The sequence below is a fragment of the Numida meleagris genome, unplaced genomic scaffold, assembly GCF_002078875.1.
Source record: "Numida meleagris isolate 19003 breed g44 Domestic line unplaced genomic scaffold, NumMel1.0 unplaced_Scaffold296, whole genome shotgun sequence".
Classification (NCBI taxonomy): domain Eukaryota; kingdom Metazoa; phylum Chordata; class Aves; order Galliformes; family Numididae; genus Numida; species Numida meleagris.
Window position 1 is genome coordinate 63,360 of NW_018364542.1, and position 10,524 is coordinate 73,883.

The window sequence follows — 10,524 nt, forward strand, 5'->3', positions numbered from 1 at the left end:
CCGCCCGCCCGCCCCATTAAACCCTTTCTCAGGGGAACCGCGTGCCTCCAGCCCTGCATCCCTGCATCCCTGCTGCCCCCACTTCAGATCACGATCCCTGCAGTGCCCTTCGGGGAGGGGGCTCCAGTTCCTACTGTGGTGGGGGGGACAGGGGGAAAGGGCAATCTGCCCACGTTGCGCACCCGTCGGCCCCGTAGAACAGCGCCGGGGAAGCCCCCCCGACACGCGGGGATCGGCCTCGGGATGGGGCTCAGCTCCGCTCCGCGTAGCGCGGCTCGGGGCCGCCGCCCGGTGCCCGAATGCCGCATCGCAGCCACAACGCGGCGGGAGCGACGGAGGACACCACCGGGGGGGGGGGGGGCGGGGTCTGTGAGGCTGTGGAGCGTAACTGGGAGCGCTGGGAGCACCCCGGGGCGCCCTGAAATAAATTGGGGGGGGTGCTTAGCGTCGTATAGGGAGCACTGCGGAGCATTTAGGTGCCTCTTAGAGCACAGCGAGGGGCTCTGGGAGCGGTACGGGATGCCCAGGACACGGGGGGGGGGTGATTGGAGTCCTATAGGGCAGAGTGGGAAGGCTCCAGGGCACCTTTACGGAGCACTGAGGAGCTCGGGGAGTATTCTGGGATGCCCTAGGGTGCACGGAGGGGTGCATGGAGTCCTCTAGGGCACCCCACAGAGCACGCTGAGGAGCTCTGGGAGCACCCCGAGGTGCTCCAGGGTTCGGTTTGGGGTCCGTGGAGTCCTGTGGGGCGCCGCACGGAACGCCGCTGTGCTCCGGGAGCGCCTCGGGGTGCCCTGAGGTGCGCGGGGGGCCGTGGGAGGACACCGGACCCGGCAGCGAATGGGTTAACGGGGCGGGGCTCCGGGTGGGAGGGGCGAAGGAGGTGACGCACGACGTCGGGCCCCGCCCCGGAAGTGAGCTCCGCGGCTGTGGCGGGCGGGCGGAAGGCGGAAGTGAGGAGCGTGAGGAACCCGGGGGGGGGCGGGAGGAGGCGGTGGACCCCCCCCCGCGCCGGCACCGGTGAGCGCGGCCCCGGTGGGCGGCGGCATCGCGGGGTCCCCGGTTCCTCCCTCGACCGCCGCACGCGGCCGCCGTTCCTCCTCCGGTCCCCCCCTCGGTGCCCTCGGGCCTCCCCCACCCGGAGCCCCCCTCCCTCCCCCCGCTCTCAGCCTAACCCGGGGGTGGTCCCGCGGCGCTGACCCCGCTCCCGGTTGCAGGCACGGGGACGGCGGCGGCGATGGCGGTGACATAGGCCCCGGGCCGCCGCCATGGCTCAGCCCCCACCGGAGGCCGAGGGGGGCGGCGGTAGCCGGGAGCGCTCAGCCCGGAGCCCCCCGCGCAGCGCCGCCTGGAACGGGGGCTGCGGTCCGGAGCCGCCCTTCGCTCCCGAAGACGACGGCAACGAGGAAGGCGACGGGGACGGCGCTTCGGCCCCCGACGGGCCCGGTCCCTGCGGCTGCCGGGGGGAGCGAGCGGCCCCCAGGGCTCCCCCGTTACGGGACGGCTCCTGCCGTATCGGCTGCCGCCGGCGTACCGAGCCCGGCCCCGAGGAGGGCGACGAGGACCCGGGGAAGGGGACCCGGAAGCTACGGAGGAGGCAGCGGCCGCGCTCTGCCCCGAAGGAGAAGGAGGAGGGCGGCGGCCGGGGGCAGCGGAGCGGCGGGGCCCGGCTGAAGGCGCTGCTGGAAGCGGCACTGAGCCCGCTCTGCTCCTGCTGCCGCCTGAGCGGCTGGGCGGGAGGCACCGCACCGGGCAGCGTGCGCGGATGGACGCGGCGTGTGGGGCTGCGGGCGCGCAGCGGGTGGCTGCGGGCGGCCCGGGGGCTGCGGGCGGGCGGCGAGCTGGCGCTGCGGCTGCTGTGGATGCTGTGCGCGCTGCTGCTGCTGCTCCTCGTGCTGCTGCTGGGCTTGCTGCGGCTCTGCTGGCGCGCGCTGGCCGCCGGTGTGACCGTGCTGGGCAGGACCCGGCTGGCGGAGCTGCTTGACGCCGCCGTCCTCCGCCGGACGCGGGGGCTCCTCGGGGAGGATGGGACTTGGCAGCGCCTCCGGGCCTGGTGGCGGAGGTGGCGAGGTGCCCCCGAGGAGCTGCCGTCGGGCTGTGGGCTGGGGGACGCCGGACCCGGCCCCGACGCGGGAGCTCCCGGCAGCTCCGCAGAGGAGGTGTCCCGGCTGCTGGCCATGGCCGAGGTGCCCGAGGAGGAGCTGAACCCCTTCCAGGCGCTGGGCGTGGAAGTGACGGCATCGGACGCGGAGCTGAGGAAGGCGTATCGCCGGCTGGCCGTGCTGGTGCGTGGGGGCTGCCCGTTGCTCGCGGCCTCGCGGGGACGCAGCGCTGAGTCCTCTGTGCTTTCCAGGTTCACCCGGACAAGAGTGAGCACCCGCGAGCGGAGGAGGCCTTCAAGGTGCTGCGAGCGGCGTGGGACATCGTCAGCAGCCCCGAAAAGAGGAAGGAGTACGAGATGTGAGTGCTGCAGTGGCTGTGGGGCGCGGGGTTGCGGGCTGCTGCTCTTGGGAGCAGGGTGATTGCCCCCAAAGCGCGCGTCTCAGAGGAGACGCCCTGGTTGCTGGCCCCACGCAGGGCTCTGACCACGGCTCTCTCCCTGCGGCGGCCACAGCAAGCGGATGGCAGAGAGCGAGCTAAGCAGGTCGGTGAGTGAGTTCCTCAGCCGGCTGCAGGACGACCTGAAGGAGGCCATGAACACCATGATGTGCAGCAAGTGCCAGGGCAAACACAGGTAGGGCCCGAGGCTCCAGGTTGGGGCGCAGCATTCCGGGCTGTCCCTGAAGAGCCCCGGTGGGGGCTGAGACGGAGCTGCTGTTGCAGGAGGTTCGAGATGGACCGTGACCCGCTCAGCGCCCGCTACTGCGCTGAGTGCAGCCAGCTGCACCCCGCCGAGGAGGGCGACCTGTGGGCCGAGTCCAGCCTGCTGGGGCTGAAGATCACCTACTTTGCCATGATGGATGGCAAGGTCTACGACATCACGGGTGGGTGCATCGCGTCCCCGAGCTCCAGCAGGGTGAGTGTGAGCCCCCTGTGATGCCACGTGTCTTCCCCACAGAGTGGGCCGGGTGCCAGCGCGTGGGGATCTGCCCGGACACCCACCGTGTCCCCTACCACATCTCCTTCGGGGTGCGGAATGCTGGCGCGGGCGGGCGGCAGAGGTCAGTGCTGGCAGCGTGATGGGGAGCCCCAGGGGCTGGGGAAACCGGAGGGCTCTAAGCCTGGGCTCTGTGGTTCTGTTGGGACCCCCGGGTTCCCACCCACCACTGCTTCCCACCGGCAGGAGCGCCTCCAAGGGCAGCCCCAGCTCTGCCGCCGACCTGCAGGACTTCTTCACCCGCATGTTCCAGGGGACCTCAGGACAGGTGCCTGGGGGCTTCCCGCCGCCCCCTGCCCCCACAGCTCCCCAGGGGGCCACAGCTGGGACCACGACAAGGACCGAGGGGGCTGCCCCCAAGGGTGACACCAAGCACAAGAGGCGGAAGAAGGTGCGCCGGCCCTTCCAGCGCTGAGCGCGCTATGGAGGCTGGACGCGGAGGCCCCGGCTCAGTGCTCATGGACGCTCCCTGGCCAGGGATGATGGTGCTCTGTTGGGCACTACAAGGGCTCTTCTTTCAAATAAAATCTATTTTTTGTTGTTGTTTTTTTTTTCTTTTTTTCTTTTTTTAACTAATGTATGTATTTAAAAGTAACCAGGGAGTTTCTGGGCTGATGTGCCCCAGGTGGAGGTACTGCTGGAACCAGCGGTACCAAAGGACCCCGGAGTGGCACAGGGGGGCCATGCAGGATGTGCTGTAAGCACTGAGCTGCTGCTTTCCCTTCACGTGCCGGCTCTCCTCGCTGGAAGCCACGCAGCGAGGACACTGCTCTGCTCTGTGAGATCTTTATTACGGACATGTACAAAACATGAAGATGAAGGAGGCATGGAGTGGTTACTCTTCCCACTCGTCAACGTTTCTTCCCTTGTAAGTGCTTTCCCATTGCCACATGGGTTAGCTTAAGGGAAACACACGTGCAACACGCCTCGCTCGCTCCATACAGCCCCACTGTACAACTCTTCACCAAAGCACCGAGAGATAAAGCCCCAGTGAGGCACTCCTAAGAGACACAGGAACCTTGCCAAAAAGCCCTTGCAAGAAGACCTGCATGCAACAGCACAGCAGCCCCATGGCCCCTGGCGTGCCCAGCCCTGCTCCTGCGTCCTCCCGTCACCCCACTGTGCCCGCCTGGCCGCCCACCTCCAGCTCTGCCACTCCCGAGGGAAGCACTGCGTGGCGTGGTGGGCCCGTGGTCTCAGTACTTGTTGATGCCAAAGACCCGCACGCCGTGGAACTGGGGCAGCTTGGGCAGGAGGACGCTGAGCAGGGAGGCGGTGTTGATCATGAAGTGCGCGGGGTCGTACTTGGTGTAGAAGCTGGTGAGGAGGTAACTGGAGAGGAAGTGAGATGCAGGTTAGTTCTGTACCATCCCACGCTTCCCCAGGTCAAGTATTTTGGGTGGCTCACTGCAGTTTCCTGTATAAAAACCCAGCACCTCTCAGGTGGGAGAACTTTCCAAACTCCAAGACCTGTCTGTCCCAAGGCTGAGCGCACTGAACCGCACCAGCAGCTGCCCTAGAGCCTCCTAGGCACACCGCCTCACTCCCAACGCCTCGCTCAGCACAGAACAACACTCACAGCACCACCGGGGAGATGCTGAGGAACTTGCGTGAGGCGGTGCACTGCATCCCGTAGTCAATCTGCTCCCAGTGCGTCAGGAGGCGATCCTTGCCTTGGTCCGGGGTTTCAAACGGCGTTCCCTTCACCGTGTGCAACAGCAAATACATGACCTGCAGGTTTCAAGTGAGAAGAGGTGGCAGGTGGGCGCAGGATGGGGACACAGGCAATGGGATGGAGCCAAGGGGATAGAGCTGGGCAGCTCCAGGATGCAGAAAGCATCAGATGGGGCTGCACTCAGAGTCCTGCTCCAGGAGAGCAACATGGAGTCAAAGCGGCCTGCCCTGCGCATCAGCAGGACGTGAGAAGACAACAGTAGCACACATGGGACCGGAGGAAAGGCATGGAGAGCTGAGAGCTCTGCGCAGAGCAGTGCCATGGGCCAGAAACGTGCTCTGTGTGCTCTCACAGCTGTTTCCCAGGCCAAGGAGTTTCTGTCAGCAGCGGACTCTCCACAGAGCTGGGTCTGGAGGCATTCCTCGAGCCCCAGCACTTCCCGTACCTCGGGACAAGGCACAGCACCCAGCACAGCAGCAGTGCCGTGGCTGACAAACGTCACCTGCACTGCGGCCCCGGGAGGGAGCAGCTGTGCCGTGACTCACCAGGTTGTGGATGACGTTGGTGAGCGTCCACACCACGGGGATGCTGAAGAAGGGGATGCTGAGGAGGACGACGTGGAGCACTGCCACCGAGATGACGTAGGCCAGCCAGATCCCGCGGCTGCTCATCACCCGTGTGTTGGGGTTCACCTCGCTGTGTGCCACGCCGACGTTCATCCTACACAGAACCAAAAGGTGCTGGGCCTCAGGGGTCTCCCCACGCAGAATCATTGAGAATTCGGTGTTCACCCCCGCGGTTCTCAGCCCAGTACAGCCCCGCTCCACGGCCCTGCCACGCCACCGCCCGCCCACACCTTTCCCAGCAGCCGAGGCGCTCCCAGCCCCGATCTCGCTCAGCACAATCCCTGGAACGGCAGAGCTGCACTGCCACACGGCGGGGCCCGGCCTCCCGCTTCGCTCTGTCACGGAGGCTGCGGGGCCGCGAAACGACCCTGATTCCCCCTGGGTCCCTCAGACCCGGTCCCCTCGGTCCTGGTCCCCCAGTTCCAGCCCCGCTCCCCGGCCCGGCCCGGCCCATGTACCCTCCGGCTTCGCGGACACCGTTGCCAGGACCCTGCCCGCCCCAGGCTCGTCTCCAGGAAGTCTCCTCGCTCCCGACCCGCTGCCACCATTGGCTGCTCCGTGGAGTTTCTCCGTCGCCATTGGTTGCTGTGCCTGTCCTTCAGCACCGTCTCGCCCCTCGCCCTCTGGCGGACCAATAGCGAGCGCGGAGGAACCAGAGGGAACCGACCAATCGAGAGGAGCGGTGTTGAGCCGCAGTTTGAAATCGCCCGTTCAGGAAGCGCAGCCGTGATTGGACGGCGGGCTGCCGGCGGGGGCGGGGCCGGCAGCGGGCTGTGGGGGCGACAAGATGGCGGCGGAGACCGTGGAGCTCCACAAGTTGAAGGTAGCGGCGGCCGCTCCGCTCCTCACGGGAGCCCTGCGGTTGGGGCGTCGCTTCCCACACGCGGAGGGCTTTGCTATACCTGGGCCCTGACTCCCGCCGCCGCTGGGCGCGCTCAGGTCCCGGGGCTACCGCTGGTAACGCGGCTGTGGGGGAGGTCGGGAGCCCTCGGAGGCGCTCGGGTGCCGCCCTCTGCCCGCGGGGACGCGTTCTGTTCGGACTCGGTGCGTCCCGGTGCCCGCTACGTGCTGCGAGGCCTCGGTCCCCGCCTGCGGTCGGTGGGCGTCGGGGGGTGGCCCTGGGCCTGGCCCCGGTAAACCCGGGATTGGGAAGGAGGAGAGAGCCCGAAGAACGCCTTAAAAAGGGAAGACCAAATCTTGGCTTTGCGGTACGTTAGTACGTCTCGTGTTTCTCGGGGTGCTTACGCACGTGAGCGAATCACGCGTGCTAACGGAAGCCTCTCCTTCCCCGTAGTTGGCCGAGCTGAAGCAGGAGTGCCTGGCCCGGGGGCTGGAGGCGAAGGGCAACAAGCAGGACCTGATCAACAGGCTGCAGGCCTACCTGGAGGAGCACGGTGGGTGCCCGGGGCCCTGCGGGGTCGGGCTGCTGGGCTTCCCAACCCCCTGTGGGCAGTTTCGGTGCTGTCGGTGGTGAGAGGGCCCCCGGGCTTCGGCTTTTGTGTGGGAGTGCTGATTTGAGTGCTTTGCTGCGACGCTGCTTCTCAGCTCCCTGTTTCATCAACAGAACGCTCGCGGGGGGCTTTAATCTGAGAAGCCAGAGGTATCGCTGAATAATTGGTGTCAGAGATTGATCTGCTTCTTTTCTTCTTTAGCTGAAGAAGAAGCAAACGAAGAGGATGTTCTGGGAGAAGAAATAGAGGTAAAGCTCCGGGACAGGCTGTTGTGCTGGCGGCGTGCGGCCTCTGGGTGGCTGTGTTGGGCATCGCTGGGCGAGAGCAGCACAACGAGCAGCAAGCAGAGCAGCTCTGCTCTGTTTAAAGCCCTGCTGCGCTTCACTGCTGGATCTGAACCGTCCGGTTCTGGTGCTGGAGTGTCAGTGCTGCTGCGTTCACGTGCTGAGTTTACGAGTGCACGATGGCGTGGGGATTTCTGGAAGAGCTCGTGGTCGTGGTGCATGGCTGCCGCTTCAGAAGGGGGAGTTCTGTCTCCTTGCAGCAGGATTCGTGCTGTTGCCCTGTGTTTTTCATTAACAGCAAATGTCTCTTGGGGTGTGTTGTGCTCTTAGCAAGGAATCCTCAACACCAAGCTGCTTTGCTGGTGCCCTGAAAGTGGGCAGAGCTGGGCTGCAGGTGGGAGCGAGCCTCAGAACTGGAACTGTATGTTGTGGGAGGTGCAGAGATCCTGGGTGGAAGAGTGCTCAGTGCTCAGAACACCAGGAGAAAGCAACTCTGCTGCTCAGCACGTAGCTCTGCAGGGATGCACGCAGTAGATGGGAGCTTTCTCCAGTTTTCTGAGAAGTTCTCATTGGGAAAAGTGAAATGAGCCTTACCAGATGAGTGTCAGACACTGAGCATGAACACTGTGTGGTTCTGATGCTCTTTGCTGGTTCTGCTTGCGGGCTTGAGAATGTCTCAATTTGGATTATTTCCCAAGCTTTCTGGTAAGGTGTTAGCTTTGGGGTTTAAAAGGAAAGAAAGAGGAAAAAAAAAAAAAAGAATGAAAACCAGTTCATAACAAATAGCATTGCTCAGATCCTGGTAGATGAAGGCTGTGAGCACGTAATGTTGCTTCCCACTGCACGCTTTGCCTTATTGGGCTGAGTCAGACCCCACCGGGGAGGAGGAGAGGAGTTTTCAAGCACATAAGCCCTTCAAGTGGGAGTCAGCAGCATGGGGAGATACAGGCTTGGGTTCCCTGGTGATGTGCGGTCTAACCAGCTCCTCTGGCACAAAATTCAGAAACCTATGGATATGTTCAGGCTGAACTGCGGGCACGTTGCCTCTGAGAACCCAAAAAACCTGGTGCTGTCCTTGCTGTGGTGTTTTGCTCTTGCTCAGCTGGCTGGGAATGCTCTTTGACCTCTTCTCAACTGGTTGCCTTGCAGGAAGAAGAGCAGAAGCCAGCAGAGCCGCCCACCAAAGTAGAAGAGCCTCCTGTAAAAACGCCTGATGTGTAACTATCCTTTCTGCATAGTCCAAACCTGTGGGGAGTGCTGTAACGCGAGAGGTGCATGGCAGGGGAGAGCTCTGCCTGCCCCAGATGCTTGCAGGCTTCTTTTCAAGGCTTGGTGAGACCATCCTGTGGCTGGAGGGGCTGCAGGAAGGGGAGCTGGAGTTCTGTGGCCTTGCTGGGGGAGCTGTGTGGGCAGGAGGGGGCGTGCAGAGCCCTCAGCGCTGGGAGCGCGCCCGGCCCCAGCCAAATTGCTTCCTGTGAAAGTGTCATTAAACCATTACTACCTTTCAGGGCATAAAATGAGAAACCTGTCCAGGAATCTGGAACAAAAGCAGTGCGTTTTTCTAAATGGGAGACCTTAATGAGGCTGGCTGTGACCTACTGTTTTATGGGAGTTTTTTAGAGGAGGATGATGCTATTTCGTTTAGCCTGGGAACTTCCGAACTTTGTCTCTTCCTCCTTTGTTTTCCCCCTCGAGCCTGAGCTCTGTTTTCTGAGCATAAACTTTAGAGCACGCCCACTCCATTATATTTTTGTTCAGTCTTTTTACTGGTCCTGCTGTTGTCAGCTGCACATTGTTCAGGAAGTGTGTGTTTGAAATGGAGCCTGAGCCCGGGACGCTGGTGCTGACCTGGGGAGAGCTGCCTGGGGCTGTCCCATGAACTAGAACAGAATGATCCTTTGTATTTCAGGGCCATAAAGGAATAAAGCTTCTCAGGGCACGCAGTTGAGACTTTGGGCTTCTAACAAGAGCTGCGTGTTGCCCTTAAGAGCTTTAAGATGTGCAAGAGATTCTTCCTGGGTGTGCAGATCTACAGCCTCTTGCTGTAATACCTACCCCACGTGCTCCTGCAGCACCCCACTGAAATTGCAGGGTGTATCTCGTGCCTTAAACAGAGTTAATTCTTTCTCCAAGCCTGTGTGGAGAATAGGTGTGGGTATTGTGGGTGGTTCTCATGGTATGTGCTCTTCTGGGGCTTCCAGCTTGTTTCCCCATTGCGAAAGGAACTCAGGGGTGCTGAGGGGCAGTCATTAGGCCAGGAAGAGAACCAGGAAGGCTGTGCCTTCACCAGCTCATTTGTTTCCTTGCACACCCCAGACTTTACTTGCAAGTTCCTCAGACTCTAGCACTGCTGTCAGGGCTCTCAACCTGCTCCTGTAACAGGGATGCTGGCTTGGGGCTGCTGTCCTCTTGAGAGCAGAGCCTCCATTGAGGTGGTGCTGGGTTCTCCAGAGATGGGGGCTAGGAGGAGAACCCTGACCTCTCCCACTGAGGCATGTGTGTGTGAAGCTGGTGGGAATTCTGACAGATTTTTCTCTTTCCTAACACCTGTAGGAGCACGGAGAAGAAAGTAGTGAAAATCACATCAGAAATATCGCAGATGGAGGTAAGGTTCCTTCTGCTCCCTCACCCTCATCCCCGAGGTATCAGTTGGCTTGTTTTGCTTCACTCAGAGTCTCTTTCGTACGTGGCTGAGGCTGTGTCAGTGTTTCCATTGCAAACCATTTTTTTTGGCTTGGTTTTATATTAATGACCAGTCAGTGGCTGCGGGCTGACCTAGCAGGGTGCTGACCCCACAGCAAGGTTCCGTTTTGATGTGATCTTAAGAAATGTTTCTCTCGTGGTGCATCCTTCCTTGATGCCATTTCTGTCTGCCACCAACCACCACTGACCCCACCTCGGTATTTCCAACTCAGAGACAAGCTGAGCTTCCCCTGGGGCATCCTTCCACTGCATAGGTCGACTTAGTCCCAGAATGTCCTCTGCTTTGGACTCTAAAGGCTGATAGATTTGCACCGTCCCATTATAACTTTACTGGATAAATTGTGCTTCCCTTCCTTGCTGCTGGGAGCACGCAGCGTTCCCTGCAGAGATCCCCAGGCTGTGCCACATCCCTGTCCCTCGGGGCTTGCTGCGAGCCTGCTCGCTTCAAACACAAAACTACAAAGCTTTGTGGAGGATATGCTTCAGGGAGCAATCAGTTTGGGAGGCGCTGCTCTTAGCCAACGGATCATCTCATCTTTATCTTCTGTGGCTTTGTCACTCGCGTTTGCTGGGCTTATTTAAAACAAACACGCTTTAGAAGCCGCTGATTCCTCTGGGAAAGCTTTGCGAAACTTGGAGTCGCAGGAATCTCACTCTGGTTCTCTAATCACACCCCCCATCCTCCCCC

General features: G+C 61.9%; 3 protein-coding genes across 4 annotated transcripts in view; 2 read left to right on the forward strand and 1 right to left on the reverse strand.

Annotated features, from left to right (window-relative positions):
* Positions 1-861: 861 nt before the first annotated feature.
* DNAJC14 (DnaJ heat shock protein family (Hsp40) member C14) lies at positions 862-3,643 on the forward strand. 2 transcript variants are annotated; one of them, XM_021382830.1, is made up of 7 exons: positions 862-1,020; positions 1,218-2,285; positions 2,354-2,460; positions 2,615-2,734; positions 2,824-2,984; positions 3,059-3,161; positions 3,284-3,512. In XM_021382830.1, the coding sequence occupies exons 2-7, from the start codon at positions 1,269-1,271 to the stop codon at positions 3,510-3,512; spliced, it is 1,737 nt and encodes a 578-aa protein (XP_021238505.1). In that variant the 5' UTR covers positions 862-1,020; positions 1,218-1,268. The 2 variants fall into 2 exon arrangements, with proteins under 2 accessions (XP_021238505.1, XP_021238506.1); XM_021382831.1 differs by lacking the exon at positions 862-1,020 and having other exon boundaries at positions 1,269-2,285; positions 3,284-3,643.
* A 224-nt stretch (positions 3,644-3,867) lies between these two features.
* Positions 3,868-5,999, reverse strand: ORMDL2 (ORMDL sphingolipid biosynthesis regulator 2). The gene is made up of 4 exons (XM_021382833.1): positions 5,857-5,999; positions 5,318-5,492; positions 4,677-4,828; positions 3,868-4,429 (listed from the first exon to the last, which is right to left on the reverse strand). Exons 2-4 carry the CDS (start codon positions 5,489-5,491, stop codon positions 4,294-4,296), a joined length of 462 nt encoding a protein of 153 aa, XP_021238508.1. The 5' UTR covers position 5,492; positions 5,857-5,999; the 3' UTR covers positions 3,868-4,293.
* An 82-nt stretch (positions 6,000-6,081) lies between these two features.
* SARNP (SAP domain containing ribonucleoprotein) overlaps positions 6,082-10,524 on the forward strand; it is a gene marked incomplete in the record, with an annotated part of 27,979 nt that continues 23,536 nt past the window's right edge. Inside the window, 5 exon segments of the mRNA XM_021382832.1 lie at positions 6,082-6,221; positions 6,693-6,792; positions 7,051-7,097; positions 8,283-8,350; positions 9,687-9,738. Of these exon segments, the coding sequence (XP_021238507.1) occupies positions 6,186-6,221; positions 6,693-6,792; positions 7,051-7,097; positions 8,283-8,350; positions 9,687-9,738 (303 nt within the window).